Genomic DNA, 14588 nt, shown 5'->3' on the forward strand with positions numbered 1-14588 from the left:
ATGATTTTGTCTCTCAATAAATTAAACCCATTCATATGTCAGCTATTAAACTCTATTGCTTTTAGCTTCCTCCAGGCAGTGATGCCAATGCGTTTGCGCCTTAACTACTGAAATTTACGACTGAATGTTCAGTAGTGCCACCATGCTCACTATGCATCTGTCAACACATATTTTCCCAACCAGGATCTTTTAGCATTATACTGCAGAAATGTTTCAATTTTGTGGAAAATCTTTCGCGCTTTTCGTTCTTAATGAAAATTCCATGGTAAATTTAAAAACAAGCAAAGTGGTTCAAAATTGGCAAAGTGCAAAAAATTATAGCAAAAAATTACCACTTTAACAGTTGACACCCTAGTGTATAATTTATTATGAATGGCCCTATGGGTGAATTCCAGCTCCATTCAAAACATGGGGGAATTTGCTGACAAAACTATGCAAAATGCAGTTACATCGCTGCTGAACCAAAGATATAGACCCAAAGAGATCTGACTGAGAATAGTCCTGTGTGTAATGTTTTAAGTAAAATCTGCAGTCTTTGTTTGTCACCCACAGAGAACAAAATAGTGTACCTTTGGCATTTATTGGTATATTACATCAAACAACCACAGACTTTAAGTTGAAGTTAACCGGGGGGAAATAATGAGAAATAATCCAAAGGTACACATTTTGCTCTCAATGAGGGACATGCAAAAATGGTAGAGTCTGCTCTCTTTGGGTCTAATATCTTTGGCTTATAGGAAGCTGCAGTAAAAAAACTGTCTGTGTGGTCCATGTTGCTCCTGTAGAGTTCAAGGTGATAGAGGAATGATTACATCCATGATGCTCCTGATGGGCCAATGGTGCGACTTTTTAACCTCTTTGGTGTCATGGGTGGTTTATTGGCAATAGGAGACAGTGTCTGCAACAGTAAGCAAAATACAAGTAAACAATAAGTTAAAAAAATTGTCACATGACATGACTTAAGCACAGATTATGGACTAGCTATTCAATTGATTTTACTTAATTACATTTTTCCATGAAATTAATAATAAAGGTAACTACTTCTGTTTGTCTGAACTACAGTACACGCATGCAACATTTTCCATTGTTTTTCTTTATATGAGGAAAGAGAAAGAGGAAAAAACAAAACAATAAAGACATCGGAGAGTTGTATTTGAAAATGTCAGAACAAACCAAATCATTCATCACAGATCACATACCCAAGAAAACACTTGATGCATTAAATACAGGGAGGCTTAAAGATTGTGGCCAAGATCTCAAAATGGTGAAGAAATGTGGAGCTGGGATGATATAATTGGAATGTATTCTCTTGATCACATACACTCCATACTGTCATATTGCACAAGTCTGGGAAATCATCCATGATTATGATGGCATTCTCTCGATTCGCATGATGTCACTCGCACTATAGTTCACTTCAATGCATTAGCTGGGCTTGGCTGTTCCATCTTGCACCATTTGACAAGGGTACACTTATACTGTTGCACTCAACGGGGCAACATGTAGAACATGCCATAAAATAAATAACTGTTTACGAAACAACTCCAAAAGTTTGATTTTTTATCAGGATAATAATTACAAAAGAAAATTCAAATTAGTATTTATAGGCAGAGAAAATTGAATGGAACTGAAAGGCTATAAAGTATTTTGCAAGGGTGTCCTAGAGGTGTGAAATGGTCAATTCTTAAACACTTGAGAATGTTCCTGCAATCTAATTGGTTCTTTCCCATGTGATATGACACAATATCACACACTTTAGCATGTGTGTGTCGATGTGATACTCGTACGCGATATTTGAACCAATCAGCAGTGCATAGCAACAACCGGACTGATCAATTCTAAGCACTAGGTAATATATAATTCCTTGTAAAATTTAGGATTTAATTTGACGTTGGATTCAATTTGGTATACTTATGATTACTATATTTTTTGAATTGAAGTGTTTAAAAATGAGAATAAAGGTATTGTTTTTAGCCGATGTCATGCATCTATCGTCTCATATAAAATGCATTAATGCAACATCATTATTTTTGGCATAAAATAACTCAGATTCGCCATTGATGTTTTACTTAAAATAATGATGTCGCCTGTGTTATATGAGACGATAGCATGCACAGCACTTGAATTGATATCCAGCCTTATCCTTTTGCCATTATTTCACCCTTATTTCTTTTTTGCATGTGAGTACCCTAAGCACTAGTGTTGGCAAAATGTGGCATCTTTATAAAGGCACCCTGCTGACGGAAACTAAGAAGAAGATAGATGCACTCCAGCGGCTAAAAACAATACCTATACCTTTATCCTCTATATGTATAAAGCAAGAGACGGAACAACCACGACAAGAGAGAATATCATGTCATCAAAAGCAAAGTAAGCAAAAATTGAATTTGCTTATCAAAAAATCTTAGAGCAACAAACAAATTGGTTATAATATTTGACATGATCAAGGGGAATGAGTCACATGTCGACCCTGGTCCAAAATGAGTTTTACATATGTTTCTAAAGAGGACATTTAGAGCTTTCAGAAACTGAAAACCCCATGTTGATATAACTTTTCGTTGTGAAGGTCACAGGTACATCAATTTATCAATAGCTGAAAACAATATAAAACAAAAGAATTTGAACACTTTCTTTGTCAATATCTCAAAATCAATATTAGCGACATCCGACTCATTTCCCTTGATCGTGGCACATATTAATATCCTTACCCTTAGACTTGTGGTACTAGCCAGCCTGGCAGCTGTCATCCTCTGTTCTTCACTCTGTGGAACACTATGATGTTGCGGTGTATCACCTGTACTCATCTCCATAGGACTACCCATAGAGTTGGTGGACAGTGAGGAGACTGCCCTTGACAGAGTATTCCTTGGCGTCTTGTTGAAAGAGAACGTCCTACCGACCTTGCGTGTGGCTCTCCTTGCAACTCTGTGTGTGCAGCAGGATTAAGGGGGAATAAATAGAATGAATGAGATAGGCAGGTTAAAAGGAACCCAGCACCCTGTGCTCACAGGAGGTGAATGTCTTACATGCTTGAATACAGGATAAAGTGCTTGTTTATAGTGAACATATTCTAGACTTTTATTATTACATAGGACATGACACAGTATGATTTAAATGAAGCATTTTACTGTTGAAATATATACACACAGTCTCTGAGACACAAACACATGTACTTGCACACAAAATGGGTCAAAGTTTATATATATTATTGCATGAACATTTGAACAAGTATCTAAATTATTATGTCATATGCTGATATGTGATGATAAGGTTTATAAACAGTTTTCTCCGAACTACATTTTTTAATCAACTAGATTAAAAACTAAAATTAGCCTTATTGGTGTTAGTCAAGGTTAGAATGTGGATGAGAACTTGCAAATTCCTGCAAAAAGGTGTGTGAATCAAAGTTGATTTTTGTAAAATTCCTTTGCAAGAATCAAAAATCATGAATCAAATTTGATTTTTCCAATGGTGCCATGCAATTGCATGAACCCTGTTAGTACAAAATGTGTCATTATTAGTTAGAGTCGCTTGATGAGTGCAGAAAGTGTCCGGTAAGATCTACAGGAAAAAGAGAACATGATCCTGGGTGATAGCTATGACCAAGTTGAATTTGAGTAATGTAAAATATAAGTTATGTTCTTGATATCCTGTTTGCTCCACTCAATAATTTTACCAATCAATCAAGAGTAACATATTAATAAGATTGACAAATTACAAAAAAAATTGTTTGTTTGAACATTGGAGCCCTTGTTTGTAAAAGTACCACCAAGCTATCCCACAGTGGACAAAAAGTCCCAATATTTTTTTTTCAATGACATCTTGTCATTCATTTTTTTATGCAGAATATTATTTTTACATATATATATTTCTACTTCACCAATTGATCAAATAAGAAATTTTGATCAGAATAGATTGTTTTTAAAAGACAAGACAAATTTATCCTGCTGTATAATTCGAGAATTAAAAAGAATAATTTACGTAACACTTCCTGTCAACCAGATTGAAAATACCGTACTGCACAGGTCAGCAACCAATCATGATGCGCTTTTGACGTCAGACACAAACTAGTCTCTTAATTTGATGGTCTTGGATTATAAATGGTTATCACAGCACTAAATGCTCAGATTCATGGTTTACATGGAATCAAATTCAACTGCTTCACGCTCGCAACAGAGTAAAAGAGAAAGCTACTGACTTGATGTATGTCAGATTTGGACTTGACAAGAGTGCTTTCACTTTTGTACCATTTATTAGCACATGTATACTTGTCCCAAGAATACACAAATCTGAATCAATGAGTGTATTTTGGTCTGTCATATCACTGATAAAGGTTTCAGTATACAACACTTTACTTACCTCTTGGCTCTCTCCAATTTACTGCTTTCAAAATCACTCTTAGTAATTTCAAGCTCTTCTGGGTCTATTTTGATCAAAAAGTTTTCCTGAAATTAGAACATCAATTAAAGTAGTGAATACATGTACTCTCAATCAACTGGGAGCCATCAACGAGAGAATGAATTATAATTCATTCTCTCGTTGACGGCTAGATCGATTGCACATACCACATATCTTGGAGCAACCAACAATGCGGATAGTGCCAGTGACCTTCATCTGAGTTAAAGGTCAGTGCTACTGACCACAACATTGGTTGGTAACAATCTGGATGACAAGAATTAATTCATTCTTTCAATCAATTAAAGTACATTATTGTAAAACATACACGTAGAAGGGCCTGCAAACGCATAAACGCTCCAAATTGAATCTGGCACTGCAAAATCAAACATGGTGTTACTCTCAACTTGAGACAAGACACACTATAGTCTTCTATTGTACTTATTTGTTAATGAATGGTTGTGATCATTGTACACACATTAACATGACAAGTACTTTTGAGATTAGGGGAATTATGAATGCTAAATGGCACCTGTTGTACACTTATATCGACCCTTGTTACTAACCATTGTGTTATTTATTCTTGGGCATGAGCACATACATGCATGCACAGAATGTACAAGTACTGCATTCTGCACCTAAACATGTACAGCAAAACGCTACCCTTCCTTTTGACAGAGTGATCGACACAGAACAACCACACCCCAACCAGACAAATCCAATTGTTCTACTTACTGCATCTGCTTTACAAGTAGTATTGGCCATATGTTGACAGAGTGTTTTCAACCAATCTGTTTTGGCCATTTCATCACCGACCATCTTGAACATATAGACCCTATCCGCCCTCTGCATTGTGTCCATGTGTGGTTTACATAACAAACAGAATGTATCTTGACAATCTGAAGAAAAAGAAAATTTAATGATCAAAAGAATGTGTTACATATTAAAAGTTCCAAAAAAAATGAAATAAAATAAACTAATTAACAAATAAAATACCAATCTTCTTTAATGTACAGGGTGTCCCAGAATGATCTATACCGGGAAAGATGGAATTTTTTACGTATGAAGGGCATGTTGAATGGTCATATTGCTTTGCATTTTAAGTTCTACATATATTTAGCTTTCTCAGATTTTTTAGATTTTAAAAATTGGATGTTTCTAGTAGAAGTTATAGAAGATTGCGTAAAAATGGTGAATTCTAAGTTTTGACAACACAACTTATTTTGAAAATCTGTAACATTACTAACTGTTCAGCAAAAAATTATTTGGAAAAAGTTATGCAGGTATTTTAGTTGTGCCCTGTTCATATTTCCACTAAATAGCCGATATCAACATGTATCTATTATTTATGACGTTACGAAGCAATCATTACTTAGTATATGGAATTAGGGATTTGTGGCCTAATCCCATTCTCTCTTTGGCGGTAGTTTTAAATATAGTTATTGTGGTGTGAGGTCCATTCCATTTGAAATGCTTGCAGAGATCGAACTGGTTGTGGTACAGAAAAGACGGCTCCTCAATTTACTGTACAGCAGCGTGGATTTCTTTCAAAAACTTACTGGCAAACCGGCAACTATGTTGAGATGCAAAGAAGATTCATTAGACGATAGTGTATAACGTAAAGAAGTTTGATGAGCACAGAACTGTCAGGAATCGGCAGAGTGAAGCTTCAGGTGCTCGTAAGACTGTAAGAACTAGAGCGAACATTGCAACTATCCGGCAAGCTTTAAGGCCCAACCCCAACAGTAGTTGTCGTCGAAATGCTGTGCCAAACATCCCACGTTCTTCATTTAATCGTATCGTGCCATTTTTCAAAGGTATGCGAGTCGTTTTTCATCGATTTTACATTATTGCATGCCACGCCAAAACAAATAAAGGTAGCATGCTGAAATTAACAGAATAAGTAGGAGACATGTCCAGCATTATAATGCTGGTATCACAAATAGATACACTGCCCGTCTTCTATTTTTAGTTATTTTTGCAAACACGGTACAAATCATTCTGGGACACCCTGTAGAATCAGTGAGTCATTCTTCCATCTCAAATTTATTGTGAAACCACCATGCTTAAAGATCTGTGCACCTCACAAACTTGGATGAAAAACCAATGAAAGATAACAAATTCATAATCAGTGTGGCTATGAATCTTGTACTGTATTTTTTTTGGTACAGAATTTAAGGCTGAAATTTGTTTTTCTTGTTAACCTATAAATGTGAGAAACTGGTACTAGTAATGCATTACGGAAGTTTGTTTTCAATGTATCAACTATCAAATGCATTTGAAGTTTTAATTTGTTTCTTCTCTCAAAACTGATCATTTCATGTGACCAAAACTGCAAAATATATGACACTTATTTTTGTAAAAGAAAAATATAAAATGAGTGATAAGATACAATACCTTGTGTATCATTGACATCTAGTATCCTTCGTATATGAGACAGTGGTAGTAGTTCTATGTGCTTGAAGCATTTCACCGGTGTCTTTGTGATGTGTGGACTTTTGTATGATGCACCAAGCTTACCCCTCCTCTTGCAAATCTGATCAAAGACAAACCAACAAAAAATGTCGGAATCAACAATTTCAAACTGTCTTTATATATATTGTTAACACAAAGATGTTGTTTCATACCAAGCATAAGTAAAAATACTAATAATATATTATACTCTGCCTGCTATTAATACAACTGTCCACCATTGGTGCCTATGGGACAGAAAATCTTCAAAAGTCACCTAATTGGACTCACCAGCTTCCATATCATGAGGTTGGCAACCCTGTAATCACATTCTGGATTTGATTAGCCATATAGTACAAGACTAAATCACAACCAAAATGTGTTTTTTAACTTTCAATAAATTCAACTTCTGTGTTATGAGTCCTCCCTGAACTAAAGATGGGATAATGCATGGATAATTATATTGATAAGAGACTTTGTAGAGCAGAGCTCTCATTCAATTCCTAGTTCTTGATACACTACCCAGATTCCTATTAATGTGACCCCCAAACCTATACACTGCTGCACAGCTACTTTGTGGCTACTCTAGAGATTGCCAGTGCAGCACCAGTACCAGTGTACATACTCTGTATGTGGTTCTGATGTGTGTACTCTGAGTACCCACACATGTTCTCTGGGATACAAATGCAGAAGCTGCAGTGTACCTCTGGGGGCAGCAATAAGAACCTGGTAGTGATATGATTAAAATAATGACACAATATCAATTCTTACCTCCAATGTGTCGGAAAACAGAAACATAGTAACATTGCCACCCTTGACAGAAAAATTGTCTCCTTTTTTGCTTTCGCTGTCTCCTATTTCTATTGTGTCGGCTCGCATGATGAAACTCCTGTGCGCTGATAACAAGTGTGGTGGGACGCCCTCTATGTCGTTCACTATGTCAAACATTTGTGTATGACCATCTGTTTTTCTCTTGTCTTCATTAATGTGTCTGCAATTTAAAATCATTGAAATATAACAATCAAAATTATAGTATACAATTATGCTTGAATAAAAAATAAAAATGTTTTTACAAGTTTCCTTTTTAGAGCCATAAGATTGAGATTTTAAGTCAAAAACAAACTTAGGAAACAATCTTTGGAAGAAGGTGCATGTAATTATCACATTTTGAGGGTTTAATGTGTTAAAAATCCATGATTAAAATCAAGTCAATCATGAGAAAAACTTCTACTTTTAAACTAATCTCTCCAGGGCAGGAAAAACCTCATGTGCATTTGACCTCTAAAATCAAAACCTCATATGTAGTAAAAATGGCCAATGACAAAACCTCATGCAGCAAATTCATGTTGAATTTACAATATACACAAAAAATGAACAATTGGTTAAAAATAGTTCAGTTTATTACACAAGAGCAGTCTTTTTGCAGTTTTAGTTATGCAGAGGCGAAAACTTTTTGAATTAGACTGCTGTTTGATTCGCTGTGATTTCTGCTTGAAATTGAGGTGACCAAAAATTACACGTATGAGGTTTTAGAACTGGGCCTACTTTAGGTTTTGCATTTGACCTTTGTATTTACTAGAAGGTTTTTCCTGCCCAACGACGGTACGTTTTCCAGTTGTTAGTAATAATAGCAATTTAATAACATGCAGTTACGACATAAGGCTCAGTCTATTTGCCAACCAAATTGGTGTTATTGCAGTAACAACTTACTCTGTGACTTTCTTGAGTGATTCTAATGCCTTCTCCAGATGTGTTTTGTCAGGATGATCCGATTCTGTCCTCTTGGCTAAATCTATTCAGATGAATAGGAAATATTACTCATTATTAGCTATACTTTGTATCACCTCAAGTTCAGTGGTGACGTAGATACACATTTCGCTGGTTGCAGTATTGAATTGTGAGGGGTAAGTTAATTGCGCTGAGCATACACACACATTACAAAAATTTTTTGTCGCACGCTTGCAGCCCAATCGAGAAAAAGCATTGACGAAACTACCAAACCAAAGTATAGCCATGATTAGTTTGGTTATAAAAAAATTATTTGTACATTGCTCCAGTGCAACTTTCTTGTACAGTAACCACCAGTCACTCACACTATAGTTGCTGATGAAAGTGTTGGTAGAAATTGTGAGTGCAAAGAGTTTCTTTTTGTATAGTCTAAATTATTTTTTCAGATTAAGATCAACTTTACAAAGGAACAGAATGAGTGAAGGAGTTACAGAGAAAGTAAAGATAGCCTGTGGTCCTGTGACCCCTTGCCCTGGTAGGCATCATTTTGAGATGACACATGAATGATGGACATGAAACAAGAAAGGTACATGTCCAGGGTCAAGCTGTCATCTCTAATCAATAACCAATACTTCAGACTAAGGTTTCAAAGTTGGTAAGATTCAGAGAGAATCAATTCTTGCAACTATTCTTTTTAACTTGGTTTGCTAGAATCCATGCTGATTCTCCTAACTATAATTATGCCTATTCTGCAGTTAGTTGATTCTCACATGATTCTTGCCACATTTTGATTCATGCAAACTGCGATGAAATTGAACCATGTACTCAGATTCACCCTCCATCCATAAAGGGAGTGTGAATTTCAAATGGGGTCACCTGAACTCCTTTTGAAATCTACACCCTCTGTGTGGGAGATTAAGGTCACGTCCTTCATAGAGAGCATATGGATTTCAACTCGAATAGCCCATTACCTGTTAAAAGAAGTATCATACTGGGTAACCTCTGCACTGGCCTGATGAGTAGTTCTGTTAATGTTTGTCTGCTGCACTCTGGTTTACTATGGCAAATCTTGAGGAACGCATGGAAACGTGGCTTCTGCTTCTCGCATTTCTCTACCGTTTGCTTGGAGAACTCAAAGAAGTTTACGAATGGTGGATATGCTTTCATCATGTCTGAAGCCTGAAAGTGATGTGGGTAGAGTAAAATGTATTATAGGTCCTTTTTGAAAGTAAAAGTTTAGTATAGTGTGCAGATGGTAATTGTCACTCTCTTTTGTAATGTTGGTGCATCAATCCTTGACAATAAGTTCATCTTCACACTTAGAATTCCCTTTTTGACATTTTTTTCTTCTTACCAAATTGTAGTTTTTATAAAGATATTCTTTCACCTTTCACATCAATTTCTTGTTTCTATTTCAAGGGGCATTGTCCGATTATTTCATGTTCTGTTTTCTATTATACATTGAGGCATACCATTAAAACAATGATTTCAAATTTTGAGTTGTATTTCTTCAACAGTTTTGATATATGAGAAGCAAGAATGTGAATATAGTAATTAGTAATGCCCTATAGGATAGTACATACTTCCGGTCGTGGTTACCACAATTCATTATAATCAAATTAAGTAATTCTTGGCCAAACTGGAACATGCGCGTTGCATCCATGTAGTGTATTAAGCGTGTACGCAGTGTAAGGCGCGTGTTACGTGTATACTTTCTTCTGTACCGCGCTATATTTGTGTGTGTTTATCGCGGAGCCACTAGCGTTCACAGTGTTCCAGTTTGGCCAAGAATTACTTAATTTGATTATACATTTTTGTTCACACCATCTGAACAAAACATATCTCAAGCGTAAATTTTATTGGGGGGTAATAAGGAAAATATGAGCTCTCTTCTGATACCAAAATCTCAGTTTTGATGAGGAGAAATGGGGGATGATCAATCAGGTCAGTCACACCCATAACAGCATTCAAAAAAGAGTTGACTTAGGCATGGTGTTAATTATACATGTAGTTTCAGTCACGAAATATAAAATGGCCAATTCACCTTGTTTTCATTGGAAGTACAGAATATGTTTTTTTTTTGCAAGAAAAATGTCATTATGTTCCAAGTATAGCTTCCATTTTTAACATTACAAATAATGTACATATAGCAAACTGCACTTACATGTTTGAGCACTATTTGTCCTATACATTTATCTTCAGTAAATTCACTAAGTAGTGTTTCTATATCTTCCTTGAGTTTCCGATGTACGTCATAGATGTCAGGTAATTTGCCAAATATGGTTTTGATTTCTTCCTGGTCTAGGATGGGTCCTCCTGTCTGCTGCTCCTGTTCCATAGGCTCTTTAAAAACCTGTAAATAAAAAAAATATATATTTGAAACTTGAACCCCGAGTTATATCAGTGACATGGCATATAGGATATGCATTTACCACATCATGCTACAGGATTAGGCTCAACATCAAACACCTTGAATGTGTGAACAATGTCCGAATCTATGCTATGAGCGACACCCAGCCTCTCATCAAAAAAAGCGCAGTGATTTATAGTGTGCTACAGCACAGGCACAACGCCTAGATGTTGATCCACAAGACTCAGCACACTTAACAGGTTGTCGCTGACCACTATGGCCCCCATCATTCCATAAACCATTTAACAACAATTCAGGGACTTTGCTGCTTCAAGAGCGCACACCCTAGACATTCCACAAATAACCTTCGCAACCAGGATCAGCTCCCCGAGTTTCGTACGGGTTACAACAAGACAATTAGCAGTAAGTTCCTTGTCCAGGGGAATTTCAAGCTAACTCAATTTTTCCCAGAGAGCGTAATAGGCACCGCCAGGGTTCGAACCCGCAACCTAACGCACCATAGTCGAACGCCTTATCGATTGAGCTAATTAGTAAGGCAGTGTCAACTTCGCTTGAAAACTCAAACACATCTTGAAGATACCGGTATAGGAGCCCTGTAGAAGATATTTTCCATATTCCAATTTTCAAGCACAATTTTGGCAATGTAAGTCTGTCTGTTTGTCCTTGTAAGGCAGAATAGCTAACACATGCTAAACCTTGTGAAGCTTCTTTGGTTCATACAGCGTTTCAGTATTTGACACAGTTGTCACCATCTTATCCTAGTCAAGCTCAGCTACCCAAAGAGTTTGCTAGTGAAGGGTACACTTACTGAGATAATTGTGTGTAGAATGCTGACATAGTTGGTTTCTGTCTGCAGTAATTCCATGGCTACCATTTGACGTTTAGATAATGGTTTGGCTACCCATAGAGTTTGCTAGTGAAAGGTACACTTACTGAGATAATTGTGTGTAGAATGCTGACATAGTTGGTTTCTGTCTGCAGTAATTCCATGGCTACCATTTGACGTTTAGATAATGGTTTGGCTGGTGTGCTACTCACAGGTGTTTTATCTACTTGCATAGGTGTACAGTCTGAAACACACAAACATAAAGCTGTCATCTATGGGGCTGAATTTATACTATTTAAGCTAAATAGTGATCAAGCTAATTGATTGATATTCATTACTTTTGCAATGCTTAACTGCATTGATCATTTTCCGCTTACAACACTGGATCTATTTATTTTGCAAATTAATTTTTGATCATCTACTTACAAAAGTGGATTAATTTAAACCAATTACAAAAAGGCAATGGATGTTAATAGAATGTACTGTGATATTCAAACTATTTTAATACAATTTGCACAAAAGCTATCCTATGACAACCCTCCAGTTTAATGATTCGGGATAAGTATAAATGCAAGTGCCACCACATTTTAAAACAATTTCCCATCATTTCTAAACAATGATGCATTACTCTTCATTCTTTGCATTTAAGTTATTTAACATCTAAGCCTATAATACAACTTTATTGGCAGTCATATACCGTACTTACTAAAGAGCATTCAACTGACAAAGTTGAAAGTAAAAATCAAGTTACTTAAATATGTACACCAGTACTTTTGACAATGAGTGAAATATTTAGGAATCTAGATCAATGTTACTTATAACATTTACAAACATCTTCTGACATCTCTAAAACTAATGTAGACCCTCTATGATATTTATACTGACCTGCATTGTAACTAGCTGCTACAGTCTCTGGTGTTGAGGTAGCATCCAAGATGGATGACACAGACACTGTTGTAACGTTTGGATCTTGTACACTAGACCGTCTCTTACGAGGCATCACAGGTGAGTCACTTAGAGTGGTCTCCTGAGACAGAGCTGCAATGCTCTCTCTCAGTCTCCGCCTTTTCCTGCTGCTTTTCATCAATGCTGACCCGGTGGGTGTGTGCACCTTGGACGCAGACCCTGGTGTGGCTGGGGTCGTGGGTATCTGTTATGTGATACAATTTGGAATGTTTATATTACTACATGTATTTCACAATAGATTTACTGTATCAGAATTACAACCTCAACCTTTTGAGTCATACAATAAATTAAATGAAAAAACATTACAGTGGCAACTCGTTAACACAAACTCTTTTTTCAATTAACATGAATTGCTTTAAAGTCCCAAGCTTATATTCTATGTAATCTGGTAACACAAATTCCTGTTAAACTAAATCGTGAGGCCCAGACAATTTTGTGTTAATGAGTTGCTACTGTACTAGGACCTGATTGCTTCACAGTCTTCCTCATTTCCAAATCAATCCATCAATACTCACAGATTTATTTTTATTAAATCCATTTCAAGGACTTCACCAAACAGGTATTCTAAAGAGTTTGGACATGTCAAAACGTGCTTCTGGCAACAAAGTTCTGCTGCCATGTCAAGACATACAGATTAGGGAATGGTTTAGGGTTAAGATTATGATTAGCTTTTCTTATCATAATTCTGATGAGGATTAGGATGAGTGCTAGGTTTAATGATTACGACATTATGATTGTGATTTTATGATGATTGTTGCTGAAAGTTTTCAAAGTTACATTTCCTGACCTAAACAAGAACTGTCAAAAAGTGGGATTTTGAGTACAGAAAAGAATTTTCTTACCGTCGCATAGGCATACAATGATTCATCTGCGCAGGCACTTATCTGTATACTGGCCCAAAACCACTGGAAAAGGAAAACACATCGTACAGAAACAATAATTGAACAGCTAAAGGTTGGAATTATCTGGTTTTTAACTGAGTTTTATATTTCATATTTATATTTTAGCTGGATAACAATTTGAGTGAATTGAGTGTGAACATATCTAGGAAAGAATACAATAGTATCCATCAGACAATTGGAACATCCCCTAAATATCAGTTTTCAACCCATAATATGATTTCATAAAATTACATTACAAATCACAAGTTTTCAAATCAGGCCTCAAAATAACTTTCCTAACTTGTGTTGCCAAATTGCACTCTACTATTTAAGGTGAGGTGCGATGTTGTTTGCATGAGGTGCAAAAGATGTTTAATGCGATTTTGCATCCCACTTCGAAAGTTGTATCACAACAGGCAGATTTGAGTCCGACTTAGATCCGAGTCTGGTTACAATGTTATATAATAGGCGACAATATCTCCAAAAGTTTTTTAAACTGGCAAAAAAATTGATGATATTTTGTTCCGATTTTCCAAAAAAAATTTTCAGTCAATATCAATCAATTTTGGTCAAAACATGGCTGATATACATGATTTTAGCAAAATTGACTAATTTTTTTTCCTGAAACCCAAAGTCTGGGTCGGTCAGGCCCGTAAAACAGTTTTGTATTTTTGTCGCCTTACAGTCATAACTTCCTTCCATGTTGCACTTACTTCTTGTTTGACAACTTTAAGTGTTCCATTGGTGGGGAAATCAAACATATTGGTGACTACGTTCTCATCTATTACAAGGTGCGTACATGACTCCTCTCCAGCTGCTGCAAATGCACCACCTGTAACCAACAAACAGACAAACATATTGATACACATCAGAGACATTTGTGCCAAATTCAGATTATTGTACATTTTTTGGTTAATGTTTGGTTTGCTTGGAAACAAACCCTTTTTTAAAACAATTGCATTTCAGACTG

General features: G+C 36.1%; 1 protein-coding gene across 1 annotated transcript in view; it reads right to left on the minus strand.

Annotated features, from left to right (window-relative positions):
* The window catches only part of LOC140155237 (protein ECT2-like), an 88152-nt gene continuing 73564 nt past the window's right edge, over positions 1-14588 (minus strand). The window contains exons 8-20 of the mRNA XM_072177992.1: positions 14332-14450; positions 13580-13642; positions 12657-12921; positions 11879-12015; positions 10739-10927; positions 9546-9753; positions 8557-8638; positions 7618-7837; positions 6793-6931; positions 5131-5294; positions 4360-4445; positions 2709-2925; positions 1-898 (exon numbers count right to left, since the gene is read on the minus strand). Of these exons, the coding sequence (XP_072034093.1) occupies positions 809-898; positions 2709-2925; positions 4360-4445; positions 5131-5294; positions 6793-6931; positions 7618-7837; positions 8557-8638; positions 9546-9753; positions 10739-10927; positions 11879-12015; positions 12657-12921; positions 13580-13642; positions 14332-14450 (1979 nt within the window). The 3' untranslated portion in view covers positions 1-808. The remainder of the gene's footprint in view (positions 899-2708; positions 2926-4359; positions 4446-5130; positions 5295-6792; positions 6932-7617; positions 7838-8556; positions 8639-9545; positions 9754-10738; positions 10928-11878; positions 12016-12656; positions 12922-13579; positions 13643-14331; positions 14451-14588) is intronic.

The sequence above is a fragment of the Amphiura filiformis genome, chromosome 6 (assembly GCF_039555335.1).
Source record: "Amphiura filiformis chromosome 6, Afil_fr2py, whole genome shotgun sequence".
NCBI classification, from domain to species: Eukaryota; Metazoa; Echinodermata; class Ophiuroidea; order Amphilepidida; family Amphiuridae; genus Amphiura; species Amphiura filiformis.